At 41.9% G+C, this 12,079-nt stretch overlaps 1 protein-coding gene across 5 annotated transcripts in view; it reads left to right on the top strand.

Moving 5' to 3' along the window:
• Ten-a (Teneurin-a transmembrane protein) overlaps positions 1-11,658 on the top strand; it is a 213,157-nt gene extending 201,499 nt beyond the window's left edge. For 4 of the 5 annotated variants that reach the window (XM_018036466.2, XM_018036485.2, XM_018036457.2 and 1 more), the window contains 9 exons: positions 984-1,168; positions 1,966-2,117; positions 2,467-3,125; positions 3,221-3,456; positions 3,530-4,638; positions 4,727-4,949; positions 5,052-7,042; positions 7,142-7,325; positions 7,660-11,658. In XM_018036466.2, coding sequence (XP_017891955.1) covers positions 984-1,168; positions 1,966-2,117; positions 2,467-3,125; positions 3,221-3,456; positions 3,530-4,638; positions 4,727-4,949; positions 5,052-7,042; positions 7,142-7,325; positions 7,660-8,609 — 5,689 coding nt within the window. In that variant the 3' untranslated portion in view covers positions 8,610-11,658. The remainder of the gene's footprint in view (positions 1-983; positions 1,169-1,965; positions 2,118-2,466; positions 3,126-3,220; positions 3,457-3,529; positions 4,639-4,726; positions 4,950-5,051; positions 7,043-7,141; positions 7,326-7,659) is intronic. The other variant, XM_018036475.2, reaches the window with a different exon arrangement.
• The last annotated feature ends 421 nt before the right edge of the window (positions 11,659-12,079 follow it).

Here is a 12,079-nt window from a genome sequence, read left to right as displayed (position 1 = left end):
GCCGCTCCGGGAAAATCAGTACAAATTTTACTATAATATACCGAACTGCGAGGGGGAGATTGTACCATTGGTGAAACTCGTAAAATGACAACGTTTCTGGTTATCTGTCTGTCTTCGTTCTATCCTCTCTCGCTCGCAGTTTCTCGTAATCCCGAAAACGGAAGTTCCAAACAGAACCCGACACCGTTGTATTCACGGGTTAATGAATACGGGTCCTATGATAGATTGGCAGTTATTGCGGCCAGATTCTGTGATAAATTCGCCGTTTTCCGTTGCTTGATTGCGAGTACAGCTTACATGTCGGATTCTCTCACCGCCCGAAACGTTTCCCGCGGTTCGTGTATTCGCGGTGCGACACGGGACTTTCAAATCGGATTTCGTACATGTTCGAGCAAAAGTTACCGCGGTTGGTCCCTCGGACACGTTTTTGTTTAGTTCGGTTTGCCGGCTGTCGATGTCCCTGCGTGACGAGATGTGGGACGGGGAATTCTCGAGGCGCGTGACTCCGAATGTGTACGGGATGCTAGTAGTTCTCGGTTTTCTTGGAACTTTAATAACGATGTTTTGTACAGTTTCAAAATTGAATTTTTCTACCCTGGAAGTGGTGCAGCATAAATACGTACTATTGAGAGACATTTTCATTACCTGATATTTATGCCACTTTATAATACTACGAATAAAGTACATCTTTAAAAAAAGAGAAGTTAGGTCTTTATTTCATTTAGAACAATCTGCTCTGGATATCAAATTACTTATAAACAAAGATATTGTTTGAGATAAGAGGAAACATACTTATTGCAGTAATTAATTTACATTGAGATTTTATAACATTTAAGTGCATGCCCCAAAATCCACCCTCTGATATTGCGAATTTCCAGACGGTTGAGAGGGTAAAGCGACGCGTATCGTTTATCGATCGTCCTTAGCCCCGATGTACCGGAAACTAAGGTATAGTTTGAAATACATTTACGTACTTCGATCAGGTTCGACGTACTGGTCAACGGAGGTGGTGCAGTGACGCTTCAGTTCCAGCGTAGCCCGTTCAAGCCCCTCACGAGGACGGTGTTCGTGCCATGGAATCAAATAGTGGTCCTGCCTCCGGTAGTGATGACCCTTAACGAGGAAGGCGAGTCCCACAAATCCAACCAACCACCAAGCCCAGCTGTGGGTAAGTATTACACCTTTATCATTCTATTCTTTCATTTCTTCTATCTTTGTTCACGTTTTATCGTGTCCCGAGATCGCTTGGCGTCAGGAAGACTGGCAACCCAAAATGTTTCATGTTTAATCGAATGACTTGCCAGTGTAATTTTTTTTCTTTCTAATCTACCTTTTCTTTTTATTTCCTTTGTGTTACATTTACTTTTATTACTTTCTGAAATATACATATACATATACAATGTGTTCGGCATTTTAAAGGGTAATTCTAAAAGCCAAAATAGGACAAAAATTAAGAATAGAAAAAATTGCGAGTGGGACTCCACTTTTCGGTTCTCAGATATCTAAATGCTAATGTACCTCATAGCGACTACTTGGGCGCGTTGTACTTGGGGAACCATTGCCTGCACGGTACAGTCCTCTGACCTGCAGTGATCCCCAAATACAACATGCGCAATATAACGGTAACTGCTAATTGTAAACGGTATGTTACCATTTATTGCTAGAATTTTTAACTGACTACTTCTGTTATAACTATTGAAGTCTCGGGTGCATTTCTTTTTATTCTTGACTTCTGCCTTATTTTGGCTTCTAGAATCAGTTCTTAAATTTTTTCCACAAGTAACTGAACACCCTGTATACATATAAATGTTACTAATTATTCGCTGCTTCATCGTCACTCCATCAATGGGTAAAGAGGAATCTATACAAAGATCTGTAACTGACCGTCTGTGCCGTCTTTGTTCCGTCCTTAAGTGTTTTATGTTTTTAATTTCCTTACCATTTATATGGCGTACTACATAATAGGCTTCCCAGGGATATCGATGGGACTATTTAGCGAACACGGACCGTGTCTAGAACACGACCATGAACTGCTAAGACCCATCATCGTCAGCACCTGGATGCCGGAAAAGGTCGGCGGTCTCCCGGGCAAGAGTTTAGTCTTTGCAGAGAGCCAGGTAACTTATCATTATTTTTAATTTTATATAATTCACGCTTGCAAATTTTTCTACCACATGTTTATAATAACATCTACAATAAACATTAATCAAGTAATAAACCAACTTTAATTAATAATTGAATTATGATCATTATAAGTCAACCAATCGGTATCAGATAATGAAGACCTATTTCTAAGCATTTAAAGCGTTACAGTACATCATCTATCCCTCCATTCGTGGAAACACTTTAGGTGCAAATCGTTTCCCTAATTTAAAATTCAGATATTCTGTTCGAAACCAGACTTCAGTGAAAAACAACTCCTACCATCTAACGTTTAGCACTTGATCGGACCTCTACTTCTTGCAGATTGTTCAAGAGAGCATCGCTATTCCGGGTTCGAACCTCCACTTGATGTACCAAAGTAGCCAGGCTGCTGGTTATCTCTCGACAGTGAGGATGCAACTGACCGGTCCTTTCATACCAAAGTCGCTGACACACGTGCATGTGCACGTGGAAATCGAGGGCTCGCTGCATACGAAGACGTACGAGGCGGACCCGAATTTAACGCATACGTTCGCCTGGAACAAGCGGAACGTTTACAAGCAAAAGGTGTACGGCGTTGCCCAAGCGAGGATCTCGATCGGCTATCAGCATTCCACTTGTCCAGCGGTGATCTGGGAAACGCAGACGGCCACGTTGCAAGGTTTCGATGTAGACATCTCGGATATCGGTGGCTGGGGACTGGACATCCACCATCACTATAACTTCCACGAGGGTATACTGCAGAAAGGGGATGGTACCACGTTGCATTTCAAGCAGTATCCCCGTACCGTGAAGGTGGTAATGGGTACTGGACTACAGAGAAACTTGGTGTGCCAAGACTGCGACGGTTTAGCGAAAGATGCCAGATTGTTGACGCCAGTTGCATTGACCAGCGGTCCAGATGGAAGCATTTACGTGGGAGATTTCAATCTGGTACGAAGAATCACGCCGGAAGGAAACGTGTACACTGTTCTAACTTTAAGGTATGCTTGAGCACAATCACTCTTAATTATAGGAACTACTTTCATTGAGAGACTGTTAAAATAGAAATAAAATATTTGAAAATTTGTGTTTTCAGTGCAACACAAGTAGCTTATGAATACTATCTCTGCGTTTCCCCGGCGGATGGTCATCTGTATATTAGTGATCCAGAAAAACATCAAATATTAAAGGCTTTGTCGCTGAAAAATGTTCAGCATCCTAGCATCAACATCGAGGCAGTAATTGGAAGTGGAGAAAGATGCATTCCTGGCGACGAAAGTCATTGCGGTGATGAGGGTCCAGCTATTCGTGCTAAATTAGCTCATCCAAAAGGTAAACATCGTCATTTATGGATTTATTACATCTTTTGTTAGACTACTTAGTAAAATACAATTTACATTGATAGGAATTGCTATTGCCGCTGATAAAACAATGTACATCGCTGACGGAAGAAATATCCGTGCAGTAGATCCTCATGGGATTATTCATACCCTGGTAGGACACCACGGGCATCATAATCACTGGTCCCCAGCTCCTTGTGTTGGTGCTATACCTGCTCATCAGGCGCAACTCCAATGGCCAACTGGACTGACCCTAAGTCCTTTAGATGGATCCCTTCACTTCATCGATGACAGACTCGTCTTAAAACTCACCAGCGATTTGAAAGTACGCGTAGTAGCAGGCACGCCACTTCACTGTACTACCAACACCAATAGTAATGGAAATAACAACGATAGTGATATCAAAAAAATCAATTCTACGACCACGAGTAATCCTAAGAAATCAGATGAAGTTCTTGGCTCCGTACTGGCTGTCAGCTTCAGTCCTACTGGCGAATTATACATAGCGGAAAGCGATTCGCACAGAATGAACTCTATTAAGATCGTAGACAGCTCGGGAAAAATGTCCCACTTTGCTGGGCAACAACAGGAAAGATTACGCGGCCAATGCGAGTGTAACAATACCACTCCCAGTACTAAGGACCTGGAAAGTTGCTCGTGCACCGATGATACCAGCAGTACGGAGACGTTACTATCGTCGAATGCTAAATTCACTGCAATTTCCGCATTAGCTGTGTCACCGGATGGAGTTTTACACGTGGCTGACCAAGGAAGTCTACATATCTTGGCTTTGCAACCATATCTCCCGAATCATGACGAGAGTGGAGAATTCCATATTCCCTTCCCTCCATCGAACGAAGTATACGTATTTAACCGTTATGGTCAGCATATTTCCACCAAGGATTTGACATCCGGAAAAACTCGTTATTCCTTCTTGTACAGCAAGAATACAAGCTTTGGAAAATTGTCCACAGTGACAGACAGCGCTGGGAATAAAATTCAGTTCTTGAGAGACTACAGTAGTGTCGTTAGTTCTATAGAAAATACGCAAGATCATAAGTCCGAGTTGAAGATTTCAGCTGTCGGTTTCCTGGAAAAGCTTTCCGAAAGAGGAAGAGCTGAGATTGCACTCGCATATGATGGATCGACTGGCTTGCTAACTAGCAGATCAGGAGTAAGTTATTATTTCGATCTTTTTTCCTTTCTTTCAAGTGTTTATTTTACATCTTTTATGAATAAAAACATTTTTATCTCTTTTCCAGGGTGGTGAAACATACATTTACAATTATGATAGTTTGGGCCGAGTGACGGATGTCATCCTTCCTACGGGTGAAAAATTGAAGCTGTCTTCCGATTTATCTGACGACGAAGGTTTGTCAGTTAAAGTGTCAGCTCCGCTTCAGGCTTTGTCGAAAGGAGACAAACAGAGGTCCGCCGAATTCATAATGAAGAACGAAAGATCGAAGATTTTGACCATTACTGATGGTAAATAAAAGCTAAATGACAATATATTAATGTGTGTTACTATAATTTTGAAACAAATTTAAATTTAAATTTTTAACAACACACGCATCTTATTATGCATAGGCACCAAAGTCAAGAAGGCTATCGCTTTCACCAATAGCAGCCTGGAAGTTCTCCTCCCTGGAGGTGGTAGAGTATTGAGTGCGGCTACTACAAAACATCCTCTTCTAGAAGCCGCTCTACCAGTGGAGGCCGAAATGTTGCCAATGTGGAGCTACCAATTAATGTCCTTAGGCGAACTCACCAACACTATGACCACCACTTACAGCCTAGTTGGTGATGTCAGTCATTTCCAGCAGACTTTGAACAGAGAGATCTGGGTGAATGACACTCGAGTAATTGGCGTGGAATTCGAGCAAGCATTCAGGCGAGAAACCTTCTACGACAAAGGAAGGACTCCACTTCTGACGGTTACCTTCGACCCTGCTGATTTACCTCTGACTTGGCAGCCGCATGAACAAGGCTACAATCTCAGCATTACATACGACAGATTCAATCGGATAGAAAGCTGGAAGTGGGGGCCATCCGATGAATCTTACGGCTACGATCGACACGGACAATTGGCTGAAGTTACTAATAGTCAAGATGGGACGAAACAATACACATATAACGATTTCAACATGCTGTCCAACATCACTTTAGCTAGTGATAGACAATTCACGTTGCAGTATGACGACGACGGTGGTCTGCGCCATATCATACTTCCATCGGGAACCAAACACTCATTTTCGTGTCAAGCTTCCCTAGGATTTCTCAGAGTGACATATACCCCGCCAGGCAGCAGTAGAGCTTATCTCCAACATTATAGTCATGATGGAAATTTATTGCAAACTGTATTCCCTGGTGATGGAGCTCGTATCGTATACAGATATCACACTTCGGGACAACTCGCTGAAGTTGTTCACGGCGATGGGAAGAGCGAAATTAGATACACAGAAAGCGGTCTACCTTCAGAAGTCATTCACTCCGAACGAGACGTAGAGTACAAATGGGATTATCAGTACAGTGCTGGACTGTTAGTTGAAGAGCGCATCGACTTCGGCGCAAAAACGGGCCTCAGCAATGCCAAATTCACATTCGATTACGATTCAAACTTCAGACTTATCAATGTACAAGGTAGAATAGGAGGACAGACACTTCCAACTTACACCATGGCCTACAGTCCAAAAACAGGTATGCTGGAGCAGATTGGCCAGTTCAAAGTGACCAGACCTCAGCCTAACGAGACTACTGTTTTTGATGGAACTGCATTCTTCTCGAGAATTACGGATGACAGATTTTTGGAAACCCAAGTCACGTTGACGATTCATCAGATGGAAGTTTTTAGAATGGAGTTCACGCACGATACTCGCGGTCGTATCAATCAAACCAGGACTTATACGCGTAATGTCGCCGTCAACACTTATACTAACGTGAAGAATTATACTTGGGACTGTGATGGACAATTAACGGGAGTCGAAGCTCAGGAACCATGGGGATTCAAATATGACGCAAATGGAAACATGTTATCATTGACATATCGAGGAAACACTATCCCCATGGAATATAATAGTATGGACAGGATTGTAAAATTCGCTGAAGGATTGTATAAGTATGATAATAGAGGTCTGGTCGTACAGAATGCTAGGGAGGAAAGATTCAGCTACAATGCTAAAGGCCTCTTGGTGCGCGCATCGAAACATGGACGATTTGACGTTCGATACTACTATGATCATATGGATCGATTGGCTACTAGAAAAGATAACTATGGAAATGTTACACAATTCTTTTATAACAATCAAAAACGCCCTCACGAAGTCAGCCAGATTTACAGTCCAAGGGATGGTAAATTAATGTCGCTGGTATACGATGACAGAGGACATTTGATTTATGCTCAAGTCTATCGGCACAAGTATTATATTGCTACCGATCAATGTGGCACACCGATAATGATCTTTAGTCAATATGGCGAAGTCATTAGAGAAATCATGAGATCACCCTATGGACATATCGTTTACGATTCGAATCCTTATTTGTATTTACCCGTTGATTTCTGCGGAGGACTTTTGGATCCGGTAAGAAAGAGACCAATAAAATACTATTACAAATAATTTTAAACTAATCTCTCTCTTCAGACTCATCAATCATTATTTTTATTTTTTTTGTTAATTTAGGTAACATTATTAGTGCACATGCAGAATGGGAAAGTCTACGATCCATTGATAGGTAAACTCATGTCTCCTTTGTGGGAGAACGTTCTGGACAGAGTGGACAACCCAACGCATCTGCATCTGTACAGGTTCAATGGGAACGATCCTATTGATGTTAGGCATACAGACCGGCCAAACCAACCAACTGGTAAGTTTGCTACATCTTCGAAGAGGGATGCCTTATAGAAGATTTAGTAGCTCTGCACGTTCACTTTGGTCAATATTGATACACTCTAAGGCGAACCACGTACACTTGCTCAACTCTCGAAACCCAACCACATTTCCATTCCATTCCCTTTGCAGTGAAAGAGGTATACGGAAATCAGTTGAACATTTCAGCAAGACATTATTTTCCAAGCTTCCAAATTAATATAATTAAAAAAATAAAATATAAAACGAAATATCTCTTTGAAAAATTGTATATTTTAAAGACGTTATAGCAGAGTACAAAAATTGAATTTTATTCGTCGTATCTGCTTTAGACCACATATCATGGATGTCGCGCCTGGGATACGACTTAAAAAACCTCGCGCCCCAGCTCTTCCCCGAGGAACTGCCAGATAGTCTTATTCCCCCAGCCCTTGGTCCAGGCACATCCATATTTGGCAAGAAGAAGAGAACCAGAAACCTTGGCGTTCAATCCGGTTTCCTAGCTCACATCGCACAAAGACATTCCGGTGACGCTGTCAGTCTATCGGCTCCACCTCGATCTGCCCTGAAGAAAGACACCAGCGATTTGATACCAAGCCGTTTGGGCGCAGCCTCAGATCCTCCATTCGGCAAAGGAATTTTAGTATCGAGGACTGCGGACGGTCAAGCGGTTGTTTCCAGCGTGCCAACCGCTAATGCTATTTACGGTGACGTGTTCACTTCGGTATTCAACCGATCATACTTCCTGCCATTCACGTTCGTGGTGCATAGTGCCCAACAGGATGCTTTCTATTTCGTGAAGGAAGAAACATGGCGAGCTAGCGAAGATCGTGGACAATTAAAGCGTCTGGGTGGGCAAGTAAACACGACCTTCCACGAAAACGAGAACGGCTCGTTGATCGACGTGAAGATTCACGGCGCTAGTTATGTTGTGAATTTGCGCTATGGCACCACCGCCGAGAAAGAGAAACAAAGACTGCTCCATCACGCCAAAGCGACTGCCATTCGCAAGGCCTGGCACAGGGAACGCGAGGCACTAAAGGCCAACACGCCGACGTCCATAGAATGGATGGTGACCGAACAAGATGAAATCTTGAAGTCCGGGTCTGCATCCAATTACGAAGGCGAGTACATCCACGACGCGCAACAGTATCCGGAATTGGCGGAGGACCCGTACAACATCCGGTTCGTCAGGAAAGCCATTGACCAGTCAAGCAAGAAGCGGCGTAGGAGGAGAGGCGCAGCCACTTGCAAGCTTTGGTGGCGGGACAAGATCTGCTAATTGAGTCCTATTAACCGAATTAGCCATTGAGTCCTCCTCTCCTGACACACGCCGTTGCCGAGAGAATTGTCCAATCGTCGAAGCAACAGGAATTTCCCAATGGACGTTAGATATAGCGTGTAATAATGACGTGTTGAAAAAAATTGAGAAGATGAGGGACGAAGAAAGAAGAAAAAGTAGATCGAGCAGTTCTTCGTATGAATGTACTGAATACTATCAAAAAAAAACAAAAAAGTTTTATACCAAAGTCTATTTGTGTATTTCGAAGATGCCAAAACATTTAACGTTATATCGATTATATTATACCGCGATTAGGGTTTAGTGTATAAGCATCTCGGGGAAATGTTTGCCCGCGCGCGACCGTGCCCCATCCGCAATTCGTGACTCTTGCGGATTAACAGAGAGTGTTGTCGCCGGTCACTTTGGGAAAAAAGAAGATACGTTCCGAGAAGAAGCTCTCGTCCTTGCAGCAGTCACGAGGAACAATGAAGAGCACGTAAACCTATCGTTGTTCCTCCTTGTCGTGACATAAGAAGAGTTCCTTGCGCAAACGACTGAAAGAGGAATTTTTTTTTAAAAAAGAAAACACAAAAGCAAATCGTACATGTCATCGTTGTGCCATCATCGTTGACATGCGAACGTGACGAAGTGCCGCATCATCATCGATCGTGAACGTTAGAACGACGAAGGAATGATAGCAAGGAGCAGGCCATTCGTCGTTGGGGCAAATTGAGTGAGAGAAACTAGTCAATATATAGCTTTACATTGACGTATAAACTTTTTCCAGTAGGGTAAGGAGGACACGTGGCGTCGATGTACCGTGCAAAAAGAAATAAGCCGTGTGTACTCATTTGATCGTCGTTTGTCCCCGCGATACCTTAGTCGTACTTAGATGTCGAGAAGAGAATAAAGAATCTGTAAGAGAAATGATTTCAAAAGGAGTATACACCTACACGATAAGTACGCCATTTTGACGAATCGCAAATAGATGCGGAAGGAATACGCGCACGCATATCTCAACAATGAATGGCCCTGTGAGTGCTAGAGAGGATTTAAAAAGAAAAATCTTTTGTTATGCAATTAATCAACGTCCAAGGTGTCGAAACGAAACTGCTAAATTGTATTGAATCAACGATAGGATGATAGCGGTAAAAAGATGGTGTCTTTCGTTCGAGTGATCAATAGGCGCGGTTTCGAATCGATATTCCAAATTTAGGAAATTGGAGGAGCAGAATGAGAGAAGCGGTATTAAGGTGTATTATAAAAGTGGTGCTTTCTTGTGTGAAGAAGAAATATCGGTGCAACATTCGATGACAGTGAGCGTGACTAAAAGACGTCAGTATACACGTATATAAATATTCGATAAAAAAAACACACACAAATACATTGACTAGCGTGACTAAGGTATTTTTAACGATGGATGTGTCCTACCCAGTTCCCCAATTAGCGTTAGCGTCCATTTCCTCAAGAATTGATGTCGCATCGCGTACAAATTATTGTTCGAAAAACTGGGAGAAATGAGAGTGAGAATGAGAAAGAAGCTTTATAGTTACGGGAACGAAGAAATTATCTCCTGCGATAACGAGACAGAACGAATCTTCGGACGGGTTAGCTGATGTCTGTCTGTCGAATTAAAATTAAAAATGAAATAGGGTGTGTGGAAGAAAGCGAGAAAGAGAAAGGAAGAAACTCCATTATCTGTAATAATACGTATACATGAGATATTATTATACATTCGTGCTTGCTGGATATGAATAACGGAACGTTAACTATGTTTCTTCACTGAATACTAAGTGTGTATATCTAAATTTAATGCTCGTCAGTACTGATGGTTTCTGCTATGTACTGAACGCCATATACATCTATGTATGTAAGAATATTATTTAGCACCATCTCCCACAAAAATCCCACACCCTTTTCCGATAACGCAAGAGTTTACTGCCCGTTCCATGTTAAGATATCCAAACTCTTCTTATTGCTAGCTGCACCCGTTGTATCCCCGGTACTTCCGGTATGTATGTATGCTTTCTTTCGAAACCTCCATTTTCTTCGATTACCCCGCATTATTTTTCCGCATTTATTCGAACGATTTATACTCGCCATTAAATATTTTGCGAATACCGCTTTAGACTGCGCCGTTTTTAAGGCGGATAGATAGCGGCACAACGACATTATCGTCTGAATAGATGGAAAAGATAATTAAAAAGAAAAAACATTTAAAAAAGGAATTACCTTATGCGCTGAGTGTATAAACGAATAAAAAAAATATAAAGTATATATATATATATAGAAAGAGAGAAGAAGAAACAGAAAACAGAAGAAAAGAGATTATATAGGAAAGCTTCGTAAACGTATTTTTGACTCGAACGAGTGTTTAGAGGCTGCATCGGACATTAAAAACCCTTCAAACTCTGTGGTCCAAAGCGAGTTCTCGTGCCCTAACAGGGTCGAAGGCGATCTTATTTTCATCTTTTTTTTTATTTTACAAATACAATTAAAAAATCGTGTTCTCTCGTCCTTCCGCCACTGTCTCCCGAACATGTGTTGCCAATATATGAAAATCGAATCGTGTGCCGGAAGAACGAGACGTAACGAAAGGACCGCGAGACAATGAAACCACAGCATCGATTTGCGAACATCCAAAATCTAAACACTCAGTAACACTGTACACTTTACGCCCTGCATACCCGATCGATCCCCCCCCCCCCCCCGTACCCTCGAGCCCCAAATTATCCGTGTGATCTATATATAGATACCGTGTATTACCGTTGAGTCGGCAATGGCGTTCAAAGAATCGACTATTTTTTAAAACAACTAAGAGAGAAAGAAATATCGAGTGTCAAATTAAAGCGTATCAGGTGAAACGTGAGTTGATCGGCGTTTTATTAGAAAGGCAGATTCAACGTGCAGGGTCGCAAGAACAATTTTGTCCCAGTTTATATACTCTTTCGAGTATTTAATTAATTACAGCTAAAAGAGAAAAGGACGAAGTGAAGAAAATAAGTAAATAGATTCGCTCTCTTAACTTCCGTGAAGTTTCAGTCTCGTTNATAAATAATAAATATTTCTGGAATTAACGGGGTGGAGAAAGCTCGAACAAGGTACATAACTGGGAAATATGATTGTCATTAATTAATAACTATTGTCGCATAAATTATAACTATGACACAAATGAACATGAAAAGATCAATACGAAACACGAACGTGGAATGTTATTATTCATGATTAGTTATTGGCCGAGCTAGCTGAATCCGTCGGACCATACATGGTGTATGTACTACTAGATTCTCGTGAAGCGAACGTCCTGGAAATGTTACGTATGTATACCATGGGACGAGTCGAAGCCAGGAACAGCACAGAAGTTTAAGCATACGGTAGACCATGAGAGTGATCTATCGGGCGAGAAAAAGTAAGGAAGAATGAGCGAGAGTGAAATAAATATGCAAGAGAGAAATCGAGAGAAAGGGTGA

The sequence above is a fragment of the Ceratina calcarata genome, unplaced genomic scaffold, assembly GCF_001652005.2.
Source record: "Ceratina calcarata isolate Rehan_Ccalc_2016 unplaced genomic scaffold, ASM165200v1 scaffold102, whole genome shotgun sequence".
Classification (NCBI taxonomy): Eukaryota; Metazoa; Arthropoda; class Insecta; order Hymenoptera; family Apidae; genus Ceratina; species Ceratina calcarata.
This window is presented reverse-complemented; position numbering and strand designations above follow the sequence as displayed.